General features: G+C 47.1%; 1 protein-coding gene across 6 annotated transcripts in view; it reads left to right on the plus strand.

Annotated features, from left to right (window-relative positions):
• The window catches only part of Dlg4 (discs large MAGUK scaffold protein 4), a 31,263-nt gene extending 15,982 nt beyond the window's left edge, over nt 1-15,281 (plus strand). For 4 of the 6 annotated variants that reach the window (XM_042670836.1, XM_042670833.1, XM_042670834.1 and 1 more), the window contains exons 9-20: nt 6,466-6,761; nt 6,935-7,037; nt 7,830-7,944; nt 9,271-9,447; nt 9,711-9,747; nt 9,838-9,865; nt 10,585-10,632; nt 10,721-10,822; nt 11,186-11,358; nt 12,250-12,359; nt 13,095-13,186; nt 14,301-15,281. In XM_042670836.1, coding sequence (XP_042526770.1) covers nt 6,466-6,761; nt 6,935-7,037; nt 7,830-7,944; nt 9,271-9,447; nt 9,711-9,747; nt 9,838-9,865; nt 10,585-10,632; nt 10,721-10,822; nt 11,186-11,358; nt 12,250-12,359; nt 13,095-13,186; nt 14,301-14,407 — 1,388 coding nt within the window. In that variant the 3' untranslated portion in view covers nt 14,408-15,281. Of the gene's footprint in view, nt 1-6,465; nt 6,762-6,934; nt 7,038-7,698; nt 7,704-7,829; nt 7,945-9,270; nt 9,448-9,710; nt 9,748-9,837; nt 9,866-10,584; nt 10,633-10,720; nt 10,823-11,185; nt 11,359-12,249; nt 12,360-13,094; nt 13,187-14,300 lie in introns of those variants that run through there. The other 2 variants (XM_042670838.1, XM_042670837.1) reach the window with 2 other exon arrangements.
• Nucleotides 15,282-26,901: the final 11,620 nt, after the last annotated feature.

A 26,901-nucleotide genomic window follows, 5' to 3' on the forward strand; every position in this document is an offset into this window, starting at 1 on the left:
AGGAACCCAAACACAAAAGCAAGATAACAATGTTACAAAATGAGGTTTGTTTCAGAAAACTAAAGGTAGTTCAACATTAGGAAATCCTTTACTACTCATTATATTACTTTGGTGTGTGTGTGTGTGTGTGTGTGTGTGTGTGTGTGTGTGTGTGTGTGTGTGTGTGTGTGTGTGTGTGTGTGTGTGTGTGTGTGTGTGTGTGTGTGTGTGTGTGTGTGTTCACCCACTGGTAGTAGAGCTTGAACTCAGGGCCTCGTGCCCTAACCTGGCTTTTTTGCTCAAGTCTGGTGTAACATTTGCCACACTTCCAATTCCTGATCCATTATATTGAAAAGCTAAAAAAGAAAAGGTTTAATGTCATCTTGAATAGATGTAGGAAAGTCAATTGAAATTCATATATATGTTGCAGTACTAGGGCTTGAACTCAGGGCCTGGCACTGTCCTTAAGTTTCCTTGCTTAAGGCTAGTATTGTACCACTTGATCCACAGCTCCACTTTTGTCTTTTTTGCTGGTTAATTTGTGATAGAGTCTCATGGGCTTTCTTGCCAGGGTTGGCTTCAAAAACATGGTCCTCATATCTTAGCCTTCTGAGTAGCTACAATTACTAGTTAGCCCAGCTTTAATATCTATTTTCAGTTGAAAACTTAGTAAGCTAGAAGCAGAGGCATTTACCTAATATAATGAAGAATAGTTATTGGCAACAAACAAATATTTCATGACAAAATCCTAGCAGTGTGTCCATTAATTTAGGAAGTAGACATGGGCGCTTCTATCATTGCTGTTGTTTTTCATTGCTTTGGTGCAGTTTCTCTGTGTTGGTAGTATTAACATTTGTGGACATTTTTTTTAGATGCTATTTGATTTATCCCCTTCCTTTCTTTCTCCATCCTTTCCCTTTCTCTCTCTTTCTCTCTCTCCAGTACTGGAGTTTGAACTCAGGCTGGTGTGCTCTACTACTTGAGCCATAGCTCTACTTTTTGGTGGTTAATTGGAGATAAGGCCTCATGGACTTTTCCGGGCTGGCTTTGAACTGTGATCCTTAGATCTCAGCCTCAAGTACCTAGAGTTATAGATGTGAGCCAGCGGTGTGGACTCCTTCCTTTCTCCTTTTATTACTGTGCTAAGGATTAAACCCAGGGTTTCACATCTGCTAAGCAATAGCTGTACCACTATACCTTTAGTCCCTACAAAATTTGTATCCATATGTCTTTTTATTGCTACAGATTCTTGTTATTTATAGTACATAGCCACATTCTTATTCTCTTAAGTTTTTCAGTTCACTTAAGATATTAATCTAGGTGGGTCATAGTATAATTTTCAAATACAAGATAATTTTATTTGCGCTTTCTTTTTTCTTGCTTTCTTTTCTTTTTTTTTTTTTGGGGGGGGGGTCCGGTCGTGGGGCCTGAACTCTAGGCCTGGGCGCTGTCCCTCAGCTCTTCAGCTCAAGGCTAGCACTCTACCACTTGAGCCACAGCGCCACTTCCGGCTTTTTTCTTTTTGCTTATGTGGTGCTGAGGAATCGAACCCAGGGCCTCAGGCATGCAAGGCGAGTGCTCTACCATTGAGCCACCTTCCCAGCCCTGTGCTCTCTTTTTTTAGTATAGCATCTATTTGTTCCTCATCTATAGAGCAGCCATTCTCAACCACAGTAACTTTGCTGGGGCAGTTTTGTCACATAGCTTTTTGATAATGAGTAAGTGGGAAGTAAAGAGGAGGAGTATTGTCATCCAATAGAAATATAAGTGAGAAAAAAATGATGAAATTTTACTGAAGGACATTATAAAACAGTGTTTCTGGGTGGAAAATCTTAATATGCAAAAGATTTCAACACTTTCCAAATTAGTCTGGATCTTTATCTGAATTTTCTTTTCTTTTTTTTTTTTTTTTTTGGGTCCGGTCATGGGGCCTGAACTCTGGGCCTGGGCGCTGTCCCTCAGCTCTTCAGCTCAAGGCTAGCGCTCTACCACTTGAGCCACAGCGCCACTTCCGGCTTTTTTCTTTTTGCTTATGTGGTGCTGGGAATCGAACCCAGGGCCTCAAGCACCACTTCCGGCTTTTTTCTTTTTGCTTATGTGGTGCTGGGAATCGAACCCAGGGCCTCAGGCATGCAAGGCAAGCGCTCTACCACTGAACTACCTTCCCAGCCCCGGTAGGCATTTTGGAAAAGAATCAAATGTGACAAAATACAAAGTTAATGTTAAAGCCATAATAAAATCACAGGACTGGCCCAGTGCCAGTGACTCACGCCTGTAATCCTAGCCACTTTGGAGGCTGAGATCTGAGGATCATGGTTCAAAGCCAGCCTGGGCAGCAAAATCCATGAGACCCCAATAAATCACTAGAAAACTGGAAGTGACACTGTCGCTCAGGTGGTAGAGCGCTTTCCTTGAGCTGAAGAGCACAGGGACAGTGCCCAAACCCAGAGTTCCAGCCTCACAACCGACAAAAAATAAAATAAATCACAGGACTATTTATTTTAATTTTGCAAATTCTTTTATTGTGATTAAGTGATTACATAATTTCACAAATTTCACAGTATTGTGGGATAGTGATGCTTAAAGTCACAAACACATTCTAACCTTCATGGGAAAATTGTCTATCGTGTCTATAACGTTTATGAGTTCTATGGGCTTTGACAATACAGTTATTTCTTCCACATCGGGTCATGTGTACATTCCTTTCCTTTTGCATAGCATCAGCTGTTCCCTCTTTTCCACTCATTCCCTCCCTCCCATCGCTGCCATTAAGTTGCTTGGTTCGTTTTAATCAATGTCCAATGCAGCTGATGGGTCCCACTGTTGTATGTTTTTCCCTGATTCCCTCTAGTTCTGTGTCTTCCTCCTAGTTTCCCTCCGGTGTGTACATACCATATATGTGATCAGCAGCATGGGGTTATTTAGTAGTGATACGATCAGATGAGTGGAGATCACAGGGCTATTTCTAAATACTGTAACCTATTAAAAGGAACTTGGGATCTTTGGAAAAAGGGTTGATTCCAAATTTTGGATAATATTTTTTTTTTGCCAGTCCTGGGGCTTGAACTCAGGGTCTGGGCACTGCCCTTGAGTTTCTTTTGTTCAATGCCAGCACTCTACCACTTGAGCCACCGTACCACTTCTGGCCTTTTCTGTTTTTATGATGCTGAGGAATCAAACCCAGGGCTTCACTCATGCTAGGCAATCATTCTACCACTAAAGTCACATTCCCAGCCCTTGGACAAGAAATATATAAGATGTGAGCAAATGGTAATACCTGTAATCCCAGAACTAGGAGGTTGAACCCAGTTATATAGTGAAATCCTGCATTAGAAAAAGGCACAAAAAATGTATAGGATGTGTTTTAATGTCTTTCAAACTAGAAAGCAAGGATGATATCGATTCCTAGGGTAGCCAGGTGTCAGTGACTCATGCTTGTTTTCCTAGCTAATCCACAGGCTGAGATCCTGAGGATAGTGGTTCAGTGCTGGCCTCGACAGAAAAGACTGCTAGACTCCATCTCCAAAAATAACCAGCAAAGAGTAGTTGGAACAAGTGACAGAATGACAACGCAAGCAAGCCAAACAAGTGTGAGGCTCTGAGTTCAAACCCCAGTTCTGCTAAAAATGGTGAGGAAGCCAGGTATGGTTGTGTGCACCAGATACTTAGGAAGCTAAGTCCAGAGAATTGTTTGAGCTCAGAATCAAGTATAAGCAATAGTGAGACTCTGACTGGAAAAGAACCACCATAAATCAAATGAGCATCAGGCTCAGGGTACAGCTTATGTATCATGAGCATAGCCTTAGGTTCAGTCTCCAGCACTTCAGGAAAAAAAGAATTACACACCTTTGGATGACGATAGGCTTTCTTGGGGGAAAGTCTTTCATTCTGAAAATATAAAGAGAATCAATCTGTCCTCCTTTTTCTGTGCAAATTGCACCTTAGAGTTAACCAAAAGGTGATAGTTCCCTTGTGTGTGAGTGTGTGTGTGTGTATGTGTGTGTTGGTCCTGAATGCTTGAACTCCTGAATGCTTGGGCACTGTTCCTGAGCTTTTTTGCTCCAAACTTGTACTCTACCACTTGAGCCACAGCTTCACTTCCAGCTTTAATTAATTAATTGGGGATGAATCTCATGGACTTTTCTGTCCAGGCTGGCTTTGAGCCATGATCCTCACATCTCAGCCTCTTGTAGGTAGAAATTACAGGTGTGAGCAACAAGTGTCCAGCCATCATCATCATTGTCATCATCATCATTATTATTTGGCTGTGGGGCTTGAACTCAGGCTTGGGTACTGTCCTTGAGCTCTTTTATTCAAGGCTAGCACTCTAGCAATTTGAGCCACAGCTCCATTTCTGATTTGTGAATGGTTAATTGGAGATAAAAGTCTCATAGACTTTTCATCCTGGACTGCCTTTGAGCCCAGATCCTCAGATCTCAGACTCTTAAATAGCTAGGATTACAGGCATTAGCCACTGGTACCAGCTTGATTTTTTTTTTTTTATCGGTCAGTGGTCTTGAATTCTGGGCCAGGGCCCTGTCTCTCAGCTCTTCAGCTCAAGGGGAGTGCTCTACCACTTGAGCCACAGCACCACTTCCGGTTTTCTGGTGGTTTATTGGAGATAAGAGTCTCATGGACTTTCCTGCCCAGGCTGGCTTTGAACTGCAGTCCTCAGATCTCTGCCTCCTGAGTAGCTAGGATTACAGGTGTGAGTTACCGGCCCTAGCTTTGATTTTTTTTTTTAATGGTACTGAATTTGAACTCAGGGCCTTATACTTGCTCAGCTGATGCTCTACCACTTGAGCCATACCTCCAGTTCTGGCTTTGGTGTTTAATTGGAGATAAAACATGTTTCTGCTGGGGCTGGCTTAGAATGAACCGTGATCCTCAGATCTTAGCCTCCTGAATAGCTAGTACTACAGGTGTGAAAAACCAGTGCCCAGCTTGCTGGTTAATTTGGAGATGGAGTCTAGTGAGCTTTTCTGCTTGGGCTGGCTTTGAACTATGATCCTTCAGATCTCAGTTGTCTGGTTAGGATTATAGGCATGAGCCTGTAATGCCTGTCTGATGTTCTTTATGGAAGTTCCACTAATGTTCATCCTTTCTCCCTCCCAAGAGAATAGACTCACCCTATTGCAATCTCTGGTATCATAATCTGGCAGTGATAATGAATGGCTATGAAAGGTTAGGGTAACGGTTGATGGGGCACATCAAATGGGTGGTGCAGGCTAGCAACTCCTGAACTTACCAGTGGATCTTCACTAACAGAAAGACAATCAGATGCCATTGCATCTTGTGACGATACAGTAGGATGCACACAGTGCCTCTTGGGAAATGCACTCACTCACACATTGATTTTGATAATTAAGTTTTTTGTGTTGTTTTGGCAGTATTAGAGATTGAACAAATGCCCTCTGCATGCTAGGCGAATGCTACATCCCCAGCTCTTCACACATTGAATTTGAATCTGATTTAGCCTGTAGGACAAGCCCCTGGTTTACATGTTACAAGATTATGGGGATGTAAGCAGGAATGCTCCTGTTAGAATGTGGGAAAATCTAGACAACTGACCTAGTTTTTCAACAAATGAAAGGGGAAAAAGAAAAAGGAATTTTATGGATTAAGAGATTTGAGACATATGAACCAAAGGAAACCCCCCTAAACTGTAGTATTATATCCACCTTTGATTTTAACATCCCTGGTAAACTGAAGACATACAACCTTAAAGTCCTTTATCCTTGTAGTAGAACAAAGCTCTGTTATCACTTCTAAATTCCCTTAGTTACCCCATCAAGTGTCTCTAGCAATACAACTTCTCTTTCAAGCAGGGCACAATGTCTTGAACCTGTAATAGTAGCTATCAGCTAGGCTAAAATGAGGATGATCATGGTTCAAGGCCAGGCTGGGCAATAAAAGTTAAACCCCGTCTGAAAAAAAACCTGCGTGTTGTGATGCATACTTGTCAATCCCAAGAGGGAAATGAAAATAGGAAGATCAGGTTGGGAATGTGTCTCCGTGGTAGAGTGCTTGTCTAGCATGCATGAAGCCCTGAGTTTGATTCCTCAGTACCACATAAGCAGAAAAAGCTGGAAGTGGCGTTGTGGCTCAAGTAGTAGAGTGCTAGCCTTGAGCTGAAGAGCTGAGGGACAGTGCCCAGGCCCAGAGTTCAAGCCCCACAACATGAAAAAAAAAAAAAAAAGGATCACAGTTTGGGTTAGCCCAGGCAAAAAGTGAGGTGTTGTCTCAAAAATAACTAAGTAAAAAGGTCTGGAGGCTTGAGTGATAGAACTCTTGTCTAGTAAGCTCAAAACCCTGAATTTAAACCCCAGTACTGCCAAAAAAATTTAAATAAAATACATAAACTAACTTCCCTGTTGCCTGAGTCTGGCTTTCTTGGTTTCCTTTGGCTCCTCTGGAGAAGTGGGGGGCTTGTGGGGGCTGTTTGCTCCTTACATTTCCATCTCATCCTTCCCTGTCTTCTCTCAGCTTACTCCCAGCACCTGGACAACGAGATCAGTCACAGCAGCTACCTGGGCACTGACTACCCCACAGCCATGACCCCCACCTCCCCTCGCCGCTACTCCCCAGTGGCCAAGGACCTGCTTGGGGAGGAAGATATTCCCCGAGAACCGAGGCGAATTGTGATCCACCGGGGCTCCACGGGCCTGGGCTTCAACATTGTGGGGGGCGAGGATGGTGAAGGCATCTTCATCTCCTTCATCCTGGCCGGGGGCCCTGCGGACCTAAGTGGGGAGCTGCGGAAGGGGGACCAGATCCTGTCGGTGAGGAAAGGCCTGCCCCCCCGCCTGTACCATTCCCGTCCCTAGGGCAGAGCCCAGTGCTCTTGGGAAGGGGCTGGGTGGGCTGAAGCCTGGTCTTGCTGGACCCTGCTCCATTTAGACCTGAGAACTGCTGCCTCCCTGGCCCTGGTGACAGCCTTTTCTGCCCTCTGTAGGTCAACGGTGTTGATCTCCGCAATGCCAGTCATGAGCAGGCTGCCATTGCCCTGAAGAATGCGGGTCAGACAGTCACGATAATTGCTCAGTATAAACCAGAAGGTACCAGACTTGAGATGTCCTTTCCTTTTCCTTTTCCTTTCCTTGTCCCTTGTCCCTTGTCCCTTTCCCTTTCCTTCTTTCCTTTCCATTTTGTGCCAGTCCTGATGCTTGAACTCAGGGCCTGAGCACTGTCCCTGATCTTTTGCTTAAGGGTAGTACTCTACCACTTGAACTACAGCTCCACATCCAGCTTTTTCTATGTGGTTCTAAGGAATAGAATCCAGGGTTTCATACATACTAGGCAAGCACTTTACCACAAAGCCACATTCCCAGCCCCTTTTAAGCTTAATTTTTTTTTAAAAGCACTCTAACAACTTGAGCCATAGCTTCTGGCTTTTTTGTTAGTTAACTGGAGATGACTCTCCTGGCCTTTCCTGCCCAGCCTGGCTTTGAACTGCAACCCTCAGATCTCAGCCTCCTGAGTAGCTGGGATTCCAGGCATGAGCCACTGTCTCCTGGCAAGAGAATTTTTTGGTTGGGGCTAAGATAGTTCCCAGAATTCTGTTGAGCTACTCAGAGATGGAGGTGATAGTGGCAGCAGAATCAGGCAGAGTTAAGAACTTTCTTGGGCTGGGACGTTGGCTCAGTGGTAGAGTGCTTGCCTTGCATGCATGAGGCCCTTGGTTTGATGCCTCAACACCACATAAACAGGAAAAACCAGAAGTGGTACTGTGGCTCAAGTGGTAAAGTGCTAGCCTTGAGCTGAAGAGCTGAGGGACAGCACCTAGGCCCAGAGTTCAAGCCCCACGACTGACAAAAAAAAAAAAAAAGAATCTTCTTGTCCTTCCTCAGAGTACAGCCGATTTGAGGCCAAGATCCACGATCTCCGGGAACAGCTCATGAACAGCAGCCTGGGCTCAGGGACTGCCTCGCTGAGGAGCAACCCCAAACGGGGTTTCTACATCAGGTCAGAAACGTCAAGGGCTGGGCTTCTCAGGCTCAGGAAGATTCCTCTTCCCTTGTGCTGACCCCTGTTCCTCAAGCCAGCTTGGCTTTTGCTCCTCTACTCATGCCTTACACTTAGCTGGTGCTCATGGGTTTGACTACACAGGCTGCCCTTCTAGAATGTACCATCTGGATTGGAAAATAGTTTCTGTCTTAAGCGTCCCAATTGTTTTCTAGCCCCTGGTCACCCTGGCAGTTCCCTAAGGATCCCCTGACTGCCTCACAGTTGGGTACTTAAAAGGTCAATCAGTGTATGGCATAGGGTGGACCTATAGGATTTTTTTTTTTTCTTGTCGGCTGTGGGACTTGAACTCTGGGCTTGGGTGCTATCCCTGTGCTCTTCAGCTCAAGGCGAGCATTCTACCGCTTGAGCCACAGCACCACTTCCAGTTTTCTAGTGGTTAGCTGGAGATAAGAGTCTCATGACCATTCCTGTTTGGGCTGGCTTTGACCTGCGATCCTCAGATCTCAGCCTCTTGAGTAGCTAGGATTACAGGCTTGAGCCACCAGAGCCCAGCCTTATTTATTTTTGTGCTGGTCCTGGGACTTGAACTCAGGGCCTGGGTGCTGTCTCTAAGCTTTTTGGCTCAAGGCTAGTGCTCTACTACTTGAGCCACAGCTTTACTTCTAGTTTTTAATAGTTAATTGGAGATAAGAGTATCAAGGACTTTCCTGCCTGGGCTGGCTTTGAACTGGGTTCCTCAGATCTCAGCCTCCTGAGTAGCTAGGATTACAGGTATAAACCAACAGTGCCCAGTTCTTTCTGGAGTTCTTGCTCTCACAGTGGAAATTGCATACATTGTTTGCATTATTGTGGCATTTTGAATTATAGCAGTTTTTGGTCTGTATAGTTTGGGTTGCTGTGTGCATGTCATTAGCAGCCTGTACTTTGTGTGTGTGTGTGTGTGTGTGTGTGTGTGTGTGTGTGTGTGTGTGTGTGTGTGTGTGTGATGGGGCTTGAACTCAGGGCCTGAGTGCTGTCCCTGAGCTTTTTTGCTCAAGGCTAGCACTCTACCACTTTGATCCACATTGCCACTTCTGGTTTTCTAATGGTTAATCGGAGATAAGAGTCTCACCCACTTTCCTGCCTGGGCTGCCTTTGAACTGAGATCCCCAGATCTCAGCCTCCTGAGTAGCTTGAATTATAGGTGTGAACCTCTGGCACTTGGCAGCAGCCTGTGTTTTCTAGGACCTCTTTATTTGTATCTCCCTACTGGTTTCAGGGTGGCTGATGCATTCTTCCTGGAGTCCTCAGCTAGACCCTGACCTGTAGCTTTTTACCCTCTAGGGCCCTGTTTGATTATGACAAGACCAAGGACTGCGGCTTCCTGAGCCAGGCTCTGAGCTTCCACTTTGGGGATGTGCTTCACGTAATTGACGCTAGTGATGAAGAGTGGTGGCAGGCACGGCGGGTCCACTCTGATAGTGAGACCGATGATATTGGCTTTATTCCCAGCAAACGACGGTGAGGCTCCTGGGAACTGAGCCTTCCTGCTACAGGCCCTGAAGTTTCCCAGGTTCTCCCATGGGCAGCCAGTAGGGGACTCATGGTGTGTGTGTGGGGGGTGGGGTGGGGGGGTGTCAGGTGTCAGGAGACTATGGCTCCTGTGAACCTTTGCGTCAGACAACTCCATTGAGGAGAACTGGGCCCAGATGCTGCTAGAAGATGGAGTTCTCAATTGGTCCAGAAAGTAAGGGCTATTCCTCATCCCAACCTGTATCCCACAGGGTTGAGCGACGGGAGTGGTCAAGGTTAAAAGCCAAGGTAGGTGGAGGAGGGGTAAGCTTGGTGGAAGAGTTGGGGTTGTGTGAAGCTGAACCCTTAACCCACCATGTGGCCTTTTTCTCTTCCTAGGACTGGGGCTCCAGCTCTGGATCACAGGGTAGGTAGAATCAATCAGGAAACTCTGGGGTGAGAGGAGCACTGAGATGCTCTTGATCTCCTCAAGAAGGCAGGTGAGCCCGGTGCCATTGGCTCACACCTGTAATCCTAACAAATCATAGTTTGAAGCCATCTGGGGCGGAAAAGTTTGGGAGACTCCTATCTCCAGTTAAACACACACACACACACACACACACACACACACACACACACACACACACACACACACACACACACGCACACACGCACACGCACACACAGCTGAAAGTGGAGCTGTGACTCAAGTAGTAGAATACTAGTCTTGAGCAAAAGGAGCTTAGGTACAGCACCCAGACTGAGGTCAAGCCCCAGTACTTGCGAAAGAAAGAAAGAAAGAAAGAAAGAAAGAAAGAAAGAAAGAAAGAAAACCAGCCAGCCAGCCAGGTGCTGGTGGCTCACACCTGTAATCCCAGTTACTCAGGAGGCTGAGATCTAAGGATCGTGTTTAAAGCCATCCCAAGCAGGAAAGACTAGGAGACTCTTCTCTACAATTTGCCATCTAAAAACCAGAAGTGGAGTTGTGGCTCAGAGTGGTAGAGCGCTAGCCTTGAGCAAAAACTTGCTCAGGGACAGTGTCCGAGCCTGAGTTCAAGCCCCATGGCTGACAAAAAAAAGGCAGGTGAGACAAGGGCTGCAAGGCTTCTGGCTTGGAGGCTCTTGCAGATGCCTGTTTCCTTCCAGGTCGAGAAGACTCTGTTCTGAGCTACGAGACAGTGACACAGATGGAAGGTGAGCCCTGAGCCCTGGCCCCTGCTTTGGCCTCAGCCTTTCTGTTCCCCTGGTCTTGTTCACAGCCTAAGCCTGGCTCTCTCCTCAGTGCACTATGCTCGCCCCATCATCATCCTTGGCCCCACTAAGGACCGAGCCAACGATGATCTTCTCTCTGAGTTCCCCGACAAGTTTGGATCCTGTGTCCCTCGTGAGTGTTTGGATGGAGGTGGGGGGCGGGGATGGAGGGTGGGGAGGGACTGAGGAGCCCCACTTGTGACATAGATATAGACAGAACTGCCTGTGGGTATTGGGGTGCTAGGGGACATGTTTTGTCATGGGAGGGGTGTGTCTCATCTACCCTTGTATTCCCCAGTAGGCAAGTCCAAGCCAGAAACTAGGGGGCCTCCCCTGGGAGACAGTTCTGTCTCTCCTCAATTTTGCGCCCCCCGCAATAGCCTTCTTCCAAGACCAACTGGACATTCTTGGGGGGGGGGGCAGGGGTTGATCTTGGTCAGTATTCAAGTGGGGGATGGTGGTTAGATCTTTGTGGGGTGGGGTCACTTCCTGGCAGATACGACACGGCCTAAGCGGGAATATGAGATAGATGGCCGGGATTACCATTTTGTATCGTCCCGGGAGAAAATGGAGAAGGACATTCAGGCACACAAGTTCATCGAGGCTGGCCAGTATAACAGCCACCTCTATGGAACCAGCGTCCAGTCTGTGCGAGAGGTAGCCGAGCAGGTAGGACCCAGTGGGTGCTCCATCCTCTTCCTCCTGCCCTCTCCCCACCCCTTTGCCTCCTTCCAGCTCTCTCTAACTCTCTTTCTCTCTGTCTCTTTCCCTGCTGGGTCTCCACTACGCTCGGCTCCTCACCTCCCTCTCTTGGGCAACTCTGACCGTCCGCTCTTTGTGCCCTTTTCCCCTCACTTCCTGACCCCACATTCCTCACCACCATCTGTCTCTTTCTCCTCACTGCTTCCCTTCTCCTTGCCCTCATTTCTCGACATTTCCTGTGGTCTTGTCTTTGGTGCCTTGGTCTCCCCCAACTTCCTGACTCCCCTCTGGCTTTTTCCCCCCCTCCCTTTCCTTGGGGGTACTAACTCCCCTCTCCCACTCCCAACTCCTTTTCCCTGCTGCTCTGTACCCTGCCTGCCCTCCCTCCTTGGCTCCTTTTCTCCATCTGCCTCCTCTCCCTCCCATCTGTCTCTCCTGTTTCTTCCATCTGTCTGTCCTCTGTCTGTCCTCCCCTCCCTCCTCCCTGTATCCTACTTCTTTTCTCTTTTCCCTTGGCTTTCTTTCCCTACCTGGCCTGGCCTGCCATCCACTCCTCGCTCCTCGGTCTGTTGCTCTGCTGGCCTCTACTTTGCCTCCATCTTTTTGGGTCCCCCTCCCTGCCTGTTTCTTACCACATCCTCCACTCTGTTCCTTTCCTGCCCTCCCATCTGGCTTGCCGTTTCCCCTTCCTTTCTTTTCTCTCTGTCTCCATTCTGTCCATACCTCTTTCAACGCTCGCTCACATGTCTTTTGACACCCGTCCCCACCTTTCCATGGCCTGCCATCCCTTCCTGGCACCTCTGTCTGTCCTTTTCTGCTACCTGCTGGTCCCCCTCCGCCTACCCTGCCTGCCCCCAGGGGAAGCACTGCATCCTTGATGTCTCCGCCAATGCTGTGCGGCGGCTGCAGGCGGCCCACCTGCACCCTATCGCCATCTTCATTCGCCCCCGATCCCTGGAGAATGTGCTGTGAGTATGGTCTTGGGGGCCTTCCCTCTGCTCCCCACACCTCTGTGGTTCTGGGCCTCTTAAGGCCGCTGCATTACATTTGCCCTCAGAGCCCTGGGCAGTGACTCCAGCAGCTCACAAAGGTGCTGTTGCATGGAAAGCTAAAGCCCCAGGTTGCAGGAAGTTCCAGGCCTTTCCTATCCTCTTCTGCCTTGCAGCTAAGCAGGGTTACAACTCTCAGCAGCCTCTGGAACATACAGCAGCCACAGCCTCAAGAGTAGTTAAGAGTTAAGGTCAGGCTGGGAAGGTGGCTTAGTGGTAGAGTGCTTGTCTAGCATTCATGAAACCCTGGGTTCGATTCCTCAGTACCACATGAACAGAAAAAGCCCTCAGGGGTGCTGTGGCTCAATAGATAAAGTGCTAGCCTTGAGCAAAAAGAAACTCAGGGACACTGCCCAGGCCCTAAGTTCAAGCCCCAGGACTGGCAAAAAATAAAATAAAAACAGTTAAAGTCTTCTGGATCTTTTCTCTGAGGCTGAAGACTAGTGGGACAAGCGCCTGAAAAGTCTTGCGAACCGGGTTGGGGTGGGTCATGTGGGTGAGGCTCATCTGTGAATCAGGAGGGTATCAGAACTTTTTTTTGCTACATGCTCCAAATAAGAAAATCCAGGTTGCAACTTAACATCCCTGAATGGAGGAGGTAAAAGGCAGAGGGTAGGCCCACCGTCAAGTCTCTGTTTCTTTCCCTCTTTACAGAGAGATTAACAAGCGGATCACAGAGGAACAAGCCCGTAAAGCCTTCGACAGAGCCACCAAACTGGAGCAGGAGTTCACAGAATGCTTTTCAGGTGAGATTGCAGGCAGGCTGGTACCATATGGGTGATGTCCACAGGGTGCCTTTGCTCAGACTTCACATAGTGCCCCACGGTGGGAATAGCATAGGAAGAGGCACCTTTGTACCTCTGTAGAGAGGTGGGGGGAGGGGGGAGAAGTACAGCCCTACAGCTCATGGCTTGGAGAATTAGAGGAGAAAAAAAAATGGGAACCTAGTGCCAGTGGCTCATGCCTATAATCCTAACTACTCAGGAGGCTGAGATCTGAGGATCACAGTTCAAAGCCAGCTCAGGCAGGAAAGACTGTGAGACTCTTATCTCCAATAAACTACCCGAAAACCAGAAGTGACGCAATGGCTCAAGTGGTAGAGCACTTGCCTTGAGCTGAAGAGCTGAGGGACAGCGCCCAGGCCCAGAGTTCAAGCCCCATGACCAACAAAAAGAAAAAAAAAAGTGCTCCAGCTGGGTTCAGGTGGCTCACACCTGCAATCCTAGCTATTCAGGAGGCTAAAATCTGAGGATTGTGGTTTGAAGCCAGCCTGGGCAGAAAAGTCAGTGAGAGGCTTATCTCCAGTTAGCCAGTAAAAAGCTGTAAGTGAAGGTATGGTTCAAGTGATAAAGCACCAGCCTTGATTAAGAAATTATACACACACACACACACACACACACACACACACACACACACACGCACACACATACATATGTATGTATATATGTATATATGTGAAACCAAGTGCCAGTAGCTCATGTCTGTAATCCTAGCTGTTCAAGAGTCTGAGATCTGAGGATCCTGGTTTGACACCAGCCTGGGCAGAAAAGTCCTTCAGACTCTTATCTCCAGTTAACCACCAGAAAACCAGTTGTGGTGCTGTGCTCAAAGGTGCTAGTCTTGAGTGAATAAAGCTCTTGGATAGCACCCAGGCCCTGAGTTTAAGCCCCATGACTAACAAAATACAGGAAAAAAGAAAAAAAAAAAAAAAAGATAAGTGAGAGTGCAAAGCCCTGAGTTCAAGTCCGTAGTACTGATCAAAATAAAATAAAATGTAATAAGGTACTTCTTCCTCTGGGCTCCTCCCCTTCCCTTGGTTAAACAACCATTGGCCTCACTCTTGGTTGCATTCACTCCTAGCCATCGTGGAGGGTGACAGCTTTGAGGAGATTTACCACAAGGTGAAGCGTGTCATCGAGGACCTCTCAGGCCCCTACATCTGGGTTCCAGCCCGAGAGAGACTCTGATTCCTGCCCTGGCTTGGCCTGGACTCGCCCTGCCTCCATCGCCTGGGCCCTTGGTCTGGACTGAATTGCCCAAGCCCTATACATCCCCAGTCTCCCTCCCATTCCTTCTTATTTATTTCCTTTCTAACTGGATCCAGCCTATTGGAGGGGGGGGGACACTCCTCTGCATGTATCCTTGCACCCCAGAACTGGGCTCCTGAACCCCAGGAACCTGGGGTCTGGGTGGGGGAGCAGGGCTCCTGGCTTCAAGCCCTTGCTCCTTAGAACCCCACCCCCCTGCCCTCTCCCAATGCACACACAGACCCACTGGGGGCTGCTGCCTCCCCCATCTTCTCCCATACACATTCCAGAAGTCGGGGGTCCTCTCAAGGAACACCCTCTATAGGGATGCAGAGCCCCAGGCCTCTGCGCTCCCCTGAGGCAGGGTCTGGGGTCATCCCTGCCCCTCCCCCATCATAATTCCCCATGTCCCTTGAGTTCTCATTTATTTTCTCCATTTTTTTTTCCTTCTCAAAGGTGGTTTTTGGAGGGAGAACTAAGGGGTCCTTCTGTGGGTTCCCTGCCTTCCACACGGCCCCCCCCCCCACCCCCCACCTTTTTTCTTTGCCGGTTTGCATGAGTGGAAGGTCTAACTGTGGCTTTTTTTTTTTTTCCTGGGATTTTTTTTTTTCTTTTTACTTTTTTCTTTTTTCTTTTTTCTTTGGGAAAGGGGAGGGATGGGTCTAGGGACTGGGGAAGTGGGAGGGAGGAGGGAGGGCTGGGGTCAGGGGTTGGGTGTCTGGGAGCCAGGGGAAGACTGGAAATGCTGCCGCCTTCTGCAATTTATTTATTTTTTTCTTTTGAGAGAGTGAAAGGAAGAGACAGATACTTGAAATTCAGTGTGTGGCCTGGTTATTTGGGACCTGAGTGTGGAAGGAGATAGTGTGGGGGCCTAGGGTTTGATGGGTATAGTAAGTTGAGGTTTTTCTTCACTCCAACCCAGGGAGAAAAGGGTGGCTTGAATAAGAGTCCCTGGGGGAACCAGCAAGTCAGGAAGAGCTGGAGCTTCATCCAAGGTCACTGATACACTTGCATTAGGTCCTGCAAATAATCCAGCCTGCATCTCTGCCCTGGGCTATCTCAACCTGGTGGACAGTACATTAGTCATTTAAGGAAAATACAGAAGTTTTTCATCTTACAGTGAGCTCCTCTGAAATCCATGAAAACTCATCGTAAGTTGAAAATATCTTAAGTGAAAACTGCATTTAATACACCTGGCCTACCACACATCATGGCTTATCCAGGCTACTGTAAACGTATTCACAATACACTTTAGCCCATAGATAGGCTACATCATCAAACACATATCTTCCTGTACAAATAAATACTAAATATCCAGTGGCACTGTCTAGGCCTACTGCTCTTGCCACCTAGGGTAGGAAAGTAGAAATTTGATACCCAAGACAGATATACAAATGAATGCACTAGCTCTAAGAGTAAATAAGTATCCCTGGGTTTCCTGGTAGGTAGGTCAAAAAGGGAAATGGCCCAGTACCCAGTTCCTTATTATAAGAAGAATTCTGCTTCTGTGATATCACATTTTTCTGGCCCTACATTCTTACTGAAGTGTCTCCAATTGCTGCTGTATGGAAAAGTGCATCTCATCTTGGCTGCTGTTTCTGGGATTGAGAAGCTCCCACTATGAAGTTGTCAGCTATGCTAGGCCAATTGCTGCTTGTAGCTATGATACTACCCCCTTGACCAGCTGACTGACAGATGCCCCAGTGGGGAAGGCTGGGGTGGAGAGCCCTAAGTATTGTAGTTAAATCTGGAACAGTTACAAAAGTAGTTTTGTAACCAACCCTGAGCAAAAGTGAGTGAGGGTTGCAAAACACACAGGGGCAGTGATTCTGAGGAGGGCATTAATTCCCTGGTTTCAAAACAGGCCCAAGGGCTGGGAAGGTGGCTCAGTGGTAGAGCGCTTGCCTTGCATGCATGAGGCCCTGGGTTCGATTCCTCAGCACCACATAAACAAAAAAGCCGGGAGTGATGCTGTGGCTCAAGTGGTAGAGCGCTAGCCTTGAGCTGAAGAGCTGAGGGACAGTGCCCAGGCCCAGAATTCAGGCCCCACGACTGGACCCCCCCCCAAAAAAAAACAAAAAAAAACCCCACAAAAACAGACCCAAGTCTAGTGGTTCATGCCTGTAATCCTAGCTATTCAGGAGGCTAAGATCTGAGAATCACAGTTCAAAGCCAGCCAGTACAGAAAAGTCCATGAGACTCTAAGCTTTAATTCATCAGCAAAAAAGCTGGAAATGGAGGGTTTGGTTCAAGTGGTAAATGCTACTTTTTGAGTGAAAAAGCCAAGTGAGAGCATGAAGCTCTGAGTTCAAGCCCTACTGCTGGCACAAACCAAGAACAACAGGTCCAAGAGTCAAAGCAGAAATCCCTGAGGAGTTTCTTAAGCCAGTCATCCTCTGCTGGCTGGGATGGCTGGGAAGAATTTTCTATGCAGCTCTTTGTCCAGCCCACAACATCTGGCTCTGGGGTTGGGAATCTCAGAGGCGCACCCCAGGTAATTCTGATATTTTGCATTGCTTTAGGATGTTTTCAAATGCTCCTCATAGCTTATTCTGTGGAATGAGGCTGTGCTAATATCTTCTACTGTGCTACAGGGAGAAACCTAGAAGACATAATAGGTAGTGGGTCTGGGCCTAAGGAGTTAGAGGGGGTAGAATTACCTAATTCTGTATGCTTTATTTTTAAATTATAAAAGTAATCTATGTACCTGACAAATATTCAAATCTAGAAATATGTGCAGTTAAAAAAATTTCCTTCCCACTTTGTTCCATATTCTTGCCATAACTATGTGGGATGGATCTGCCCAAGTTTATGAGAGAACTCTCCCCTAGTCTCTCCAGAGGCAGCTCCTTTAGTTGGCAGAATCCTGGACTCCTCTTTTCCTGAGTCCTTTCATATATTTCAGTAAATCCTTCTTTGGATCTCACTTGGTGCCAGAGAGTATTTTAAATACCAGGGAAGGCAAGGATCTCTGTTCTCAGAGAATGTGACAGGAAACAGATGAATATAGATAATTTGAAATGATGAGTGCCATTAAGTGAATAAAGTGACTGCTTGGCATGTGTCCATGTCTCATTTACACAGTGTGACTAAAGAAGTCCCTTCCTTCCTTCCTTCCTTCCTTCCTTCCTTCCTTCCTTCCTTCCTTCCTCCCTCCCTCTCTCCTTCCCTCCCTCGTTCCCTCCCTTTCAAAAAGTTACCTAGACACCAGCTGCTGTAATCCTAGCTACTCAGGAGGCTGAGATCTGAAGATCACAGGTTCCAAGCCAGCCTAAAAAAACATCTGAGAGACTCCTCTCAAAATAATCAGCAAAAAGCCAGAAGTGGAGATGAGGCTCAAACAGCAGAGTGCTTAACCTTGAGCCAAAAACCAAGTGAGAGTGTGAGGTCTTGAGTTCAAGCTCCAGTACTGGCATAAATAAAAAAGAAAGAAAAAAAAGATTATAGTAACTGCCTGTCTCGCTGGATTTTTGAGAGGAATGAAGAAGACTATAAAGCCTTCAGGGCTGTGTCTGGCACACTATGGGAAATGGTTATAAGGACTGTTACTGGGTGCTTTCCAGTCATTGGGAAAACCTGAAAGTCAACATTTGGAGTTTTAACTCCTCCTAAATTGTTACCCTCTAAAAGTAGGAAAGAGGCATTGAGAGTGTTGTGAATCAGAATCCCAGCTGTGCCTTGACTGAGACGTGCCAGGGGCTGAGAAAGGGGATTTGGGGATGAGAAAGATCCTGTTAAGGCAGAGCACACAGATGCCTCAGCCCCACTGAGATGAGACCTTGCAGGGTGGTCACAGGGTGGTCGGGTCAGTTAAGACTGTCCATGCCCCTACCATCTCATCCTTCCAGGCCCTGGAGTCTGTCTTCCCCAGCTTCTATCTCCTGGTGCTGATCCCTCCAGCCCAGACCTCTCCTGCTTCATCTATTTACAAGTCCCTAGTTATAGGAATGCGTAGGCCACCTCTTCAGAAAAGCCAGTGCTGAGTCACGTTTTCTGTGTGCCTGCCAATATTAGGGCTTGAACTCAGAGCCTCGTACTCCTGTGTTGTTTTGTTTGTTTGTTTTTCTGCCATACCTTTACTTCTGGCTTTCTGCTAGTTTTGGAGATAAAAGTCTTACAGAGCTGCCTACCCAGGCTGGCTTTCAGTGTGATTTTCAGATCTCGGCCTCCAAGTGTATTCTCTCTACACGTGATGTTGGAAGCGCTCCAAGAGGCAGCTTAGAATACAAGACTGGTCTTCTGTGGAAAGGAAGGGGTTGTTTGAATTGAATCCCCTCCCAGCGCTCCAGCTCTGCCCCAGAGACATAGCTTATCATCATCTGGGGCGCACAGAGAGACATTGTATGCTATTGAGATCCCAGACCCTACGTCCCCGCACACCTGAAAAGGCCACAACGTCTAACTCAATTCTTGGCTGTTTCGTTGAGTGAGAATAAAAATAAAACGAGGGCTGGGAAGGTGGCTCAGTGGTAAAGTGCTTGCCTTGCATGCCAGAGGCCCTGGGTTCGATTCCTCAGCACCACTAAGCAAAATGAAAAAAAGCCAGAAGTGGCACTGTGGCTCAAGTGGTAGAGCGCTAGCCTTGAGCTGAAGAGCTGAGGGACAGCGCTCAGGCCCAGAGTTCAGGCCCCATGACCGGACCCAAAAAAAAAAAACGAGGGCTGGGAAGGTGGCTCAGTGGTAGAGCGCTTGCCTTGCATGCCTGAGGCCCTGGGTTCGATTCCTCAGCACCACATAAGCAAAAAGAAAAAAGCTGGAAGTGGCGCTGTGGCTCAAGTGGTAGAGCGCCAGCCTTGAGCTGAAGAGCTGAGGGACAGCACCCAGGCCCAGAGTTCAGGCCCTATGACCGGACCCCCCCCACCCCCCCAAAAAAATTAAATAAAACGAGACATACATGGTGGCTCAGACCTGGAATCATAACTTCTTGGAAAGCCATCTTTTTTTTTGCTCAAGGCAAGTACTCTATCACTTGAGCCACAGCACCACTTCCTGTGTTCTGGTGGTTAATTAGAGATAAGAGTCTCATAGACTTTCCTGCCTGGGCTGGCTTTGAACTATGATCCTCAGATCTCAGCCTCCTGAGTAGTTAGGATTACAAGCGTGAGCCACTGGCACAGGCTGTGAGACTCCATCTTAACCAAACGCTGGGCTTGGTACATGTGTTTGTTCATCCCCAGTGACAAGGTTAGCTGAAGTAGGGGGATTGCAGTCTGGCCTGGGCATAAAGTAAGACTCTACCTCGAAAAGAGACAATTCTACCTCAAAAAAGCTTAAGATATGCCTTAACTATAGAGTGCTTGCCTAGCAAGTGCAAGGCCTGTAATTCAAATCCCATCACTGCCAAAGATAAAATAAAAATAGGCAACATATGCTGAGCATTTTAGTTTATGCAGACACAGTGCTAACTGCTTTTTTTTTTTTTTTTTTGTCTGTTGTGGGGCTTGAACTCACTGCCTAAGCATTGTCTCTGACCTTTTCACTCAAGGCTAGTTCTGTATCACTCTGAGCCACAGTGCCACTTCTGGTTTCTGGTGACTAACTGAAAATGAGTTTCACAGACTTTCTTGCCTGGGCTGGCTTTGAACCGTGATCCTCAGATCTCAGCCTCCTGAGTAACTAGGATGACAGGTGTGGGCCACTGGCTCACAGGCTGTGACTGCTTTTTACTAACCATCCCATTTAACCTTAACAAGGACTCTGAGGTTGGCATTAAACTCATTTCCCAGATGAAGACAAGATGAGCAAAGCTCTGTCTAATAAGGGATTTCAACCTTTTGCCCTCCTGCCCCCAACTTCCTCCTGGGGAATCTTTTATGGCACATTCATACCCATTCTCAGCAGCCATGCTTGTTTTCTGCCAGCTCCTTTTCTGCTTTTCAGTAGCTTAGGCCTTTCAGGCTGAAAAATAACCTCTTTTTTCTCTCCCCATCTTCTCCCCCCTTCCTCTCTCTCTCTTTTTTTTTTTTTGTTGGTAGTGGGGCTTGAACTCTGGGCCTGGGCACTGTCCTTGAACTCTTCAGCTCAAGGTGAGTGCTCTACCACTTGAGCTCCACTTCCAGGTTTTCTAGTGGTTTATTGGAGATACGAATCTCACCACCATTCCCACAGAGAGTGATGCAGGGATCAGAGATAAGAGAGACCTTGCAAAGGCATGTCCCCAGTGATCTTTTTGTAACTACTTCCTAATAGTCCATTCAATTACATTAAAATGGGTTAATGTAATCAATTATTTGTTGCTTTCTTTCCACTCCACCCCCTCACTGACTAGGCCTTGTTCCAGGACACTAGTTTGGTTTTTTAAAATTGTATATATACATACACATATTTTTTTTTCTGGTCTTTTATTTTTAGGTACTGGGGATTGAACCCAGGATATTGTACTTGCTAGGCAAGTGCTTTGCCACTGAGCTACATACTAGTCCATGACTAAGTTTCTGCCTTTAGGATTTATAATACAGAAACCTCTGTGGACTCCCAATAGACTTTTTTTTTTTTTTTTTGTCGGTCGTGGGGCCTGAACTCTGGGCCTGGGCGCTGTCCCTCAACTCTTCAGCTCAAGGCTAGCACTCTACTACTTGAGCCACAGCGCCATTTCTGGCTGTTTTCTTTTTGCTTATGTGGTGCTGAGGAACCGAACCCAGGGCCTCATGCATGCAAGGCAAGTGCTCTACCACTGAGACACCTTCCCAGCCCCTTATTTTTATTTTTTAAGAGGGAGGGAAGAGCTTGAACTCAAGGCCTTGCAATTTTGCCTGCCTTTTTCCCACAAGGCTGACACTCTACCACTTGAACCAAATCTCCACTTCTGTTTTTTGTTGTTTAACTGGAGAGAAGAGTCTCACAGGCTTTTTTTTTTTTTTTTTTTTGGTCATGGGGCTTGAACTTAGGGCCTGGGCACTGTCCCTCAGCTCTTTTTTGCTCAAGGCTAGTGCTCTACCACTTTGATCCACAGTGTCACTTCTGGTTTTTTGCTCAAGGCTAGTGCTCTACCACTTTGATCCACAGTGTCACTTCTGGTTTTTGAGTGGTAAATGGAAATAAAGAGTCTCACATAGACTTTTCTGTCCAGGGTGGCTTTGAACCACAGTCCTCAGATCTCAATCTCCTGAGCAGCTAGGAGTACAGACATGAGCCATTGATGCCTGGCTTCTCAACAAGATTTCCTTCCTTCCTCCCTTCCTTTCTTCCTTCCTTCCATTTTTTCTTTCTCTTTTTCTTTGTTTCTTTCTTTCTTGTGGGGCTTGAGCTTGGGGCCTGGATGCTATTCCTAAGCTCTTCTGTTCAAGGCTAGTGCTCTACCACTTTGAGCCACAGCGCCACTTCTGGTTTTCTGGTGGTTAATTGGAGATAAGCCTGCCTTGACTTCTCAATCTTCAGATCTCATCCTCTAGAGTAGCTAGGATAACAGTGAGGCTCTAGTACCTAGCTTCCAGTAGTCTTCTGGACCCTGGTCAGGTATACTGCTGCTCTCCTTCCTTCTTTTCCCTATCTCATGCACATTTATATCCACCAGGCCCATTCGATTCTCTTGATGAAGTTGTCATGTGGTCTCTTCCTGTCTGGCCTCAAGGTCATAGCTTCTCACTGGGATTAACAACCTCCAGATTGCTTTCCTTACCTGTGGCTGACCTCCTTTGACACAGCTTCCACATCAAGGGCAAGTTATTCCTCACCTGCCTGCAACTTTTTTTTTTTTTTTTTTCAGTTCTGGGGCTTGAACTCTGGGCCTGGGTGCTGTCCATCAGCTCTTCAGCTCAAGGCTAACACTCTACCACTTGAGCCACAGCACCACTTCCAGTTTTCTGGTGGTTAATTGGAGATAAGAGTCTCATGGACTTTTCTGTGCAGGGTGGCTTTGAACCGTGATCCTCAGATCTCAGCCTCCTGAGTAGCTAAGATTTACAGGCATGGGCTGGGAAGGTGGCTCAGTGGTAGAGCGCTTGCCTTGCATGCTCGAGGCCCTGGGTTCGATTCCTCAGCACCACATAAGCAAAAAGAAAAAAGCTGGAAGTGGTGCTGTGGCTCAAGTGGTAGAGCGCTAGCCTTGAGCTGAAGAGCTGAGGGACAGCGCCCAGGCCCAGAGTTCAGGCCCCACGACCAGACCCAAAAAAAAAAAAAAAAAAAAAAAGATTTACAGGCATGAGCCACTGCTGCCCAGCTACCTGTGACTTTTTTGTGTCTGTGGTACTGGGATCAAACTCAGGACCTTGCATGTGTTAGGTATGCACCTTACCACGGAGCTACGTCTTCAGCCCTCTGCAACTCTCCATGGCCCTCCCAGCCTATGGTTTGATCATGCATCCCCAAAAGTCAAATGGTTCTAGCACATATTCCCCAAGCAGACACTTGCCCATCCTTTAAGATGGCCCCAACTAGCTTCCCATCCTGGGATTTGCACCCTTGAGTGACTCCTCCCACAGTGAGTAGGAATGACCTGACAGCACAGTGAAGAAATGATGGTTACTTCTAAGGCTAGACCATAGAAAGAACCATGTTCTCAGTCACTCACTCTGGGAGGATACTCAAGCAGTCCTGGGGCATCCTGCCAACAGCTACCATTAAGTCGTTCAACCTGTGACTTGGTTACTTGGAATGTGATCTTCCAATCTGGGTCACATCTTCACATGAATGTGCCATTGATTGACTGACATCTCGGTTGTACCTTTGCAAGAGATCCTGGGCCAGAACCCATGGTTAAAGCTGCATTCTGACATCGGGGAAACTGGGTGAGAGGATCTTGTTTAAGGTTCTAGGTTGTAAGGTACTTATTTTGTAGCAGGAGATCACTAATTCACGAGTGCAACTATACTTATCTATTATGTACATTGTAAGTCATAGCCCTTTTCCAAAGATAATGGATGAAGCCGAGTGCCCGTGGCTCACGCCTGTAATCCTAGCTACTCAGGAGGCTGAGATCTGAGGATTATGGTTCAAAGCCAGCCCGGGCAGGAAAGTCCGTGAGACTCTGATCTCCAATAAACAACTCAGAAAACCGGAAGTGGCACTGTGGCTCAAGTGGTAGAGTTTTAGTCTTGAGCTGAAGAGCTGAGGGACAGCGCCCAGGCCCAGAGTTCAAGCCCCATGACCGACAAGAAAAAAAAAAAGGATGAAAAAATATAAAGAGCTGTATACACATATGGGTTCTGATCCCAGCACTATTCCCTAATAAAATAAAATTTCTGAACATGGTTATAGGATAGAAATCAGATTTTGAGATGTCTTCCTTCAGGATATCCTACCATAGAAAGATACACGGATCATCAGATCATGTTTACAGCTTTCTACAAGGCTTTTTTTTTTTTTTTGCCAGTCCTGGAGCTTAAACTCAGGGCCTGAGCTTCTTTTACTCAAGGCTAGCACTCTATCACTCGAGCCACAGGACCACTTCCAGCTTTTTGTTTGTGTGGTACTGAGGAATTGAACCCAGGGCTTCATGAATGCTACGCAAGTATTCTAACACTATGCCCAAGCTTGCTTGCTTGCTTGCTTGCTTTCTCTTTCTTTCTTTTCCTTTCTTCCTTCCTTCCTTTTCTTTCTTTCTTACTTTCTTTTCCTTCCTTCCTTCCTTCCTTTTCTTTCTTTCTTCCTTTCTTTCTTTCTCTTTCTTTCTTCCTTCCTTCCTTTTCTTTCTTTCTTTCTTCCTTTCTTTCTTTCTCTTTCTTTCTTTTCCTTCCTTCCTTCCTTTCCCTTCCTTCCTCTTTCCTTCCTTCCTTCCTTCCTTCCTTCTTTCCTTCCTTTCCCTTCCTTCCTCCTTCCTTCCTTCCTTTCTTTCTTTCTTTCTTTCTTTCTTTCTTTCTTTCTTTCTTTCTTTCTTTCTTTCTTTCTTTCTTTCTTTCTTTCTTTCTTTCTTTCTTTCTTTCTTTCTTTCTTTTTCTTTTGGGTCCAGTTGTGGGGCCTGAACTCTGGGCCAGGGCACTGTCCCTCAGCTCTTCAGTTCAAGGCTAGCACTCTACCACTTGAACCACAGTGCTACTTCCGGCTTTTTTTCTTTTTGCTTATGTGGTGCTGAGGAATCGAACCCAGGGCCTCAAGCATGCAAGGCAAGCGCTCTACCACTGAGCCACCTTCCCAGCCCCTCTTCCTTTCTTCCTTCCTTCCTTTCTTCCTTTTCTTTTTGGTCACTTGTGAGGCTTGAACTCTGGGCCTGGGCACTGTCCCTCAGCTCTTCAGCTCAAGGCTAGCGCTCTACCGCTTAAGCCACAGCACCCACTTCTGGCCTTTTCTATTTATGTGGGCTGAGGAATTGAACCTAGGACCTCATGCATGCAAGGCCAGCACTCTACACTGAGCCACCTTCCCAGCCCCTCTTCTTTTTTTGTTTTTGTTTTTTACTTTTTTTTTTCTTGTAGTGGTACTGGGGCTTGAAAACTCTGAGCCTTGTACTCTTGTTGGCCTTTTCCTCTTAAGTTTAGCATTCTGTCACTTGAGCCACAGCTCCACTTCCAGCTTTTTGGTGGTTAACTGGAGAGAAGAGTCTCACAGTCCTTCCTGCCTGAGCTGGCTTTGAACAGCAATCCTAGGATCTTAGCTTCCTGAGCACCTAGACATGAGCCACCAGTGCCAAACAGCTTTCTGTAGCTTTAAAGCTTAATACAACGGATAGTCAGCATCCAGATGAATACTCTAAAACCCTCTTTAGCTAGCTTCCTGCTAGAACTTGTTCTGAGGGTAAACCACTGTTCTTGCTAAATCAGCATAGTTTCATTTGCCTGAACAAACCAGATTCTAAGTGATAACATCAGACAGTGTTAAATGAGCAGGCCCAATTATCACCAAAATCACTGGCAGCAGGCCCAGTGCATGTCAACAGCACAAGGGTTTTTAGGACATAGACAAATGAGGGTGACACCAGATGGAGGTAAGGTTTAGTGAAACTTTCCTTTAAATATAATAGCAACATTCAGGGTCCTTGACGTCAATTGCAGAATAAGAATTTCTGGACAAGTCACAATGGTTAGAAAACTTGGCAGAGCTTTATTGAGTAAGTAAACAAGAAGGCAAGCAGACAGACAAAAAAGCAGACACACAGAAGGACGGGCACACTCTAGCAGAGTGTGGGTGCTCTCATAGGGACAGACACACAGATACAGTCATGCACACGCACACACAACACAGAGAGAGAGAGAGAGAGAGAGAGAGAGAGGGGGGAGAGGGAGAGGGAGAGGAAGAGGAGAGGGGAAGGGAGAGGGAGAGGGAGAGGGAGAGGGAGAGGGAGGGAGACACCCAGAGACACACAACTTCTTGGGCTGTTGGGTATTTATAGGGTAAAGGCAAAGGGTCTGGCTTTAAGTTATACAAAGCTAGGTGCTTTCTCTTTGCTGTAACCACACCTGGAGTTATTCTCTGAATTAACAGGATAACTTAAGGAAACTGAGGCCTGGTGAAGGCAACTCAAAAATATGGTATTTAAAAACTTAGAAATGCCATCTTTGTGGGGCTGGGAAGGTGGCTCAGTGGTAGAGCGCTTGGCTTGCAGGCCTGAGGCCCTGGGTTCGATTCCTCAGCACCACATAAGCAAAAAGAAAAAAGCCGGAAGTGGTGCTGTGGCTCAAATGGTAGAGCGCTGGCCTTGAGCTGAAGAGCTGAGGGACAGCACCCAGGCCCAGAGTTCAGGCCCCACGACCGGACCCCCCCCCCCAAAAAAAAAAAAAAGAAATGCCATCTTTGCTTCAAAGAGAGACAACTGAATGCATTCTTTCCTGAAGAATGCGTTTCTCACGCAAGGATTAACAACTGTTTGACAGGATGCCCCCAAATGCAGATAGCAGGGTGTTTCCTTGTTTCAAGGATAAGTATCTGTTTTATGGCAAGGTGCATTCTTACTTGGAAACTCAGAGAATAACACCATGTGTGGTGGGCTCAGGTTGCTCACCTGCAGAAAGGATTGCATTCTGATGACTGGAGTGGAGAATCCTCAATCCCAAGGGAGATCCTCCCTGCCCTCCTCCCAATGCTTGGAGGACTGAGCCAGAGTGAGTGGGTCAAGTTAAGTCTGAACTGCTGGCAGGTGAGCCTACAGAAAGCTGAGGCCTGTGACTTTACCCTGATGCCAGGATCACAGCCCAGGACTGGGCACAAGCAGGCAACTTGTTGGTACCTTTGATCCAGACTATTAGGAGAAACAATTCTGGGAAATTTAGAGGAGGAAATCAAAGAGAGAGAGGGACAGAGAGGAAAGACTCCTCATCCCTTTGGGTCTAGCTCCCCCTCCCAAATTCTGCAATGAGGAATAAGGTGACTGTGTGTGCTTGTGCGCGTGCCTGTGCATGTGTGTGAAGACCCGGGAGTGACTCCTCCCTCGGGAGGAGGAGGGCAGAGTAACCCATCCCCCACACCCACCCACACATATCCCTCAAGTTCCAAATCCATTTCCACCTCTGTTTACTGTCCAAAGTCCCAAACCCTGGAGATGCCAGGTTCTACGTGCTCAGATA

This window comes from Dipodomys spectabilis, unplaced genomic scaffold (assembly GCF_019054845.1).
Source record: "Dipodomys spectabilis isolate Male_0828 unplaced genomic scaffold, ASM1905484v1 ptg000576l, whole genome shotgun sequence".
Classification (NCBI taxonomy): domain Eukaryota; kingdom Metazoa; phylum Chordata; class Mammalia; order Rodentia; family Heteromyidae; genus Dipodomys; species Dipodomys spectabilis.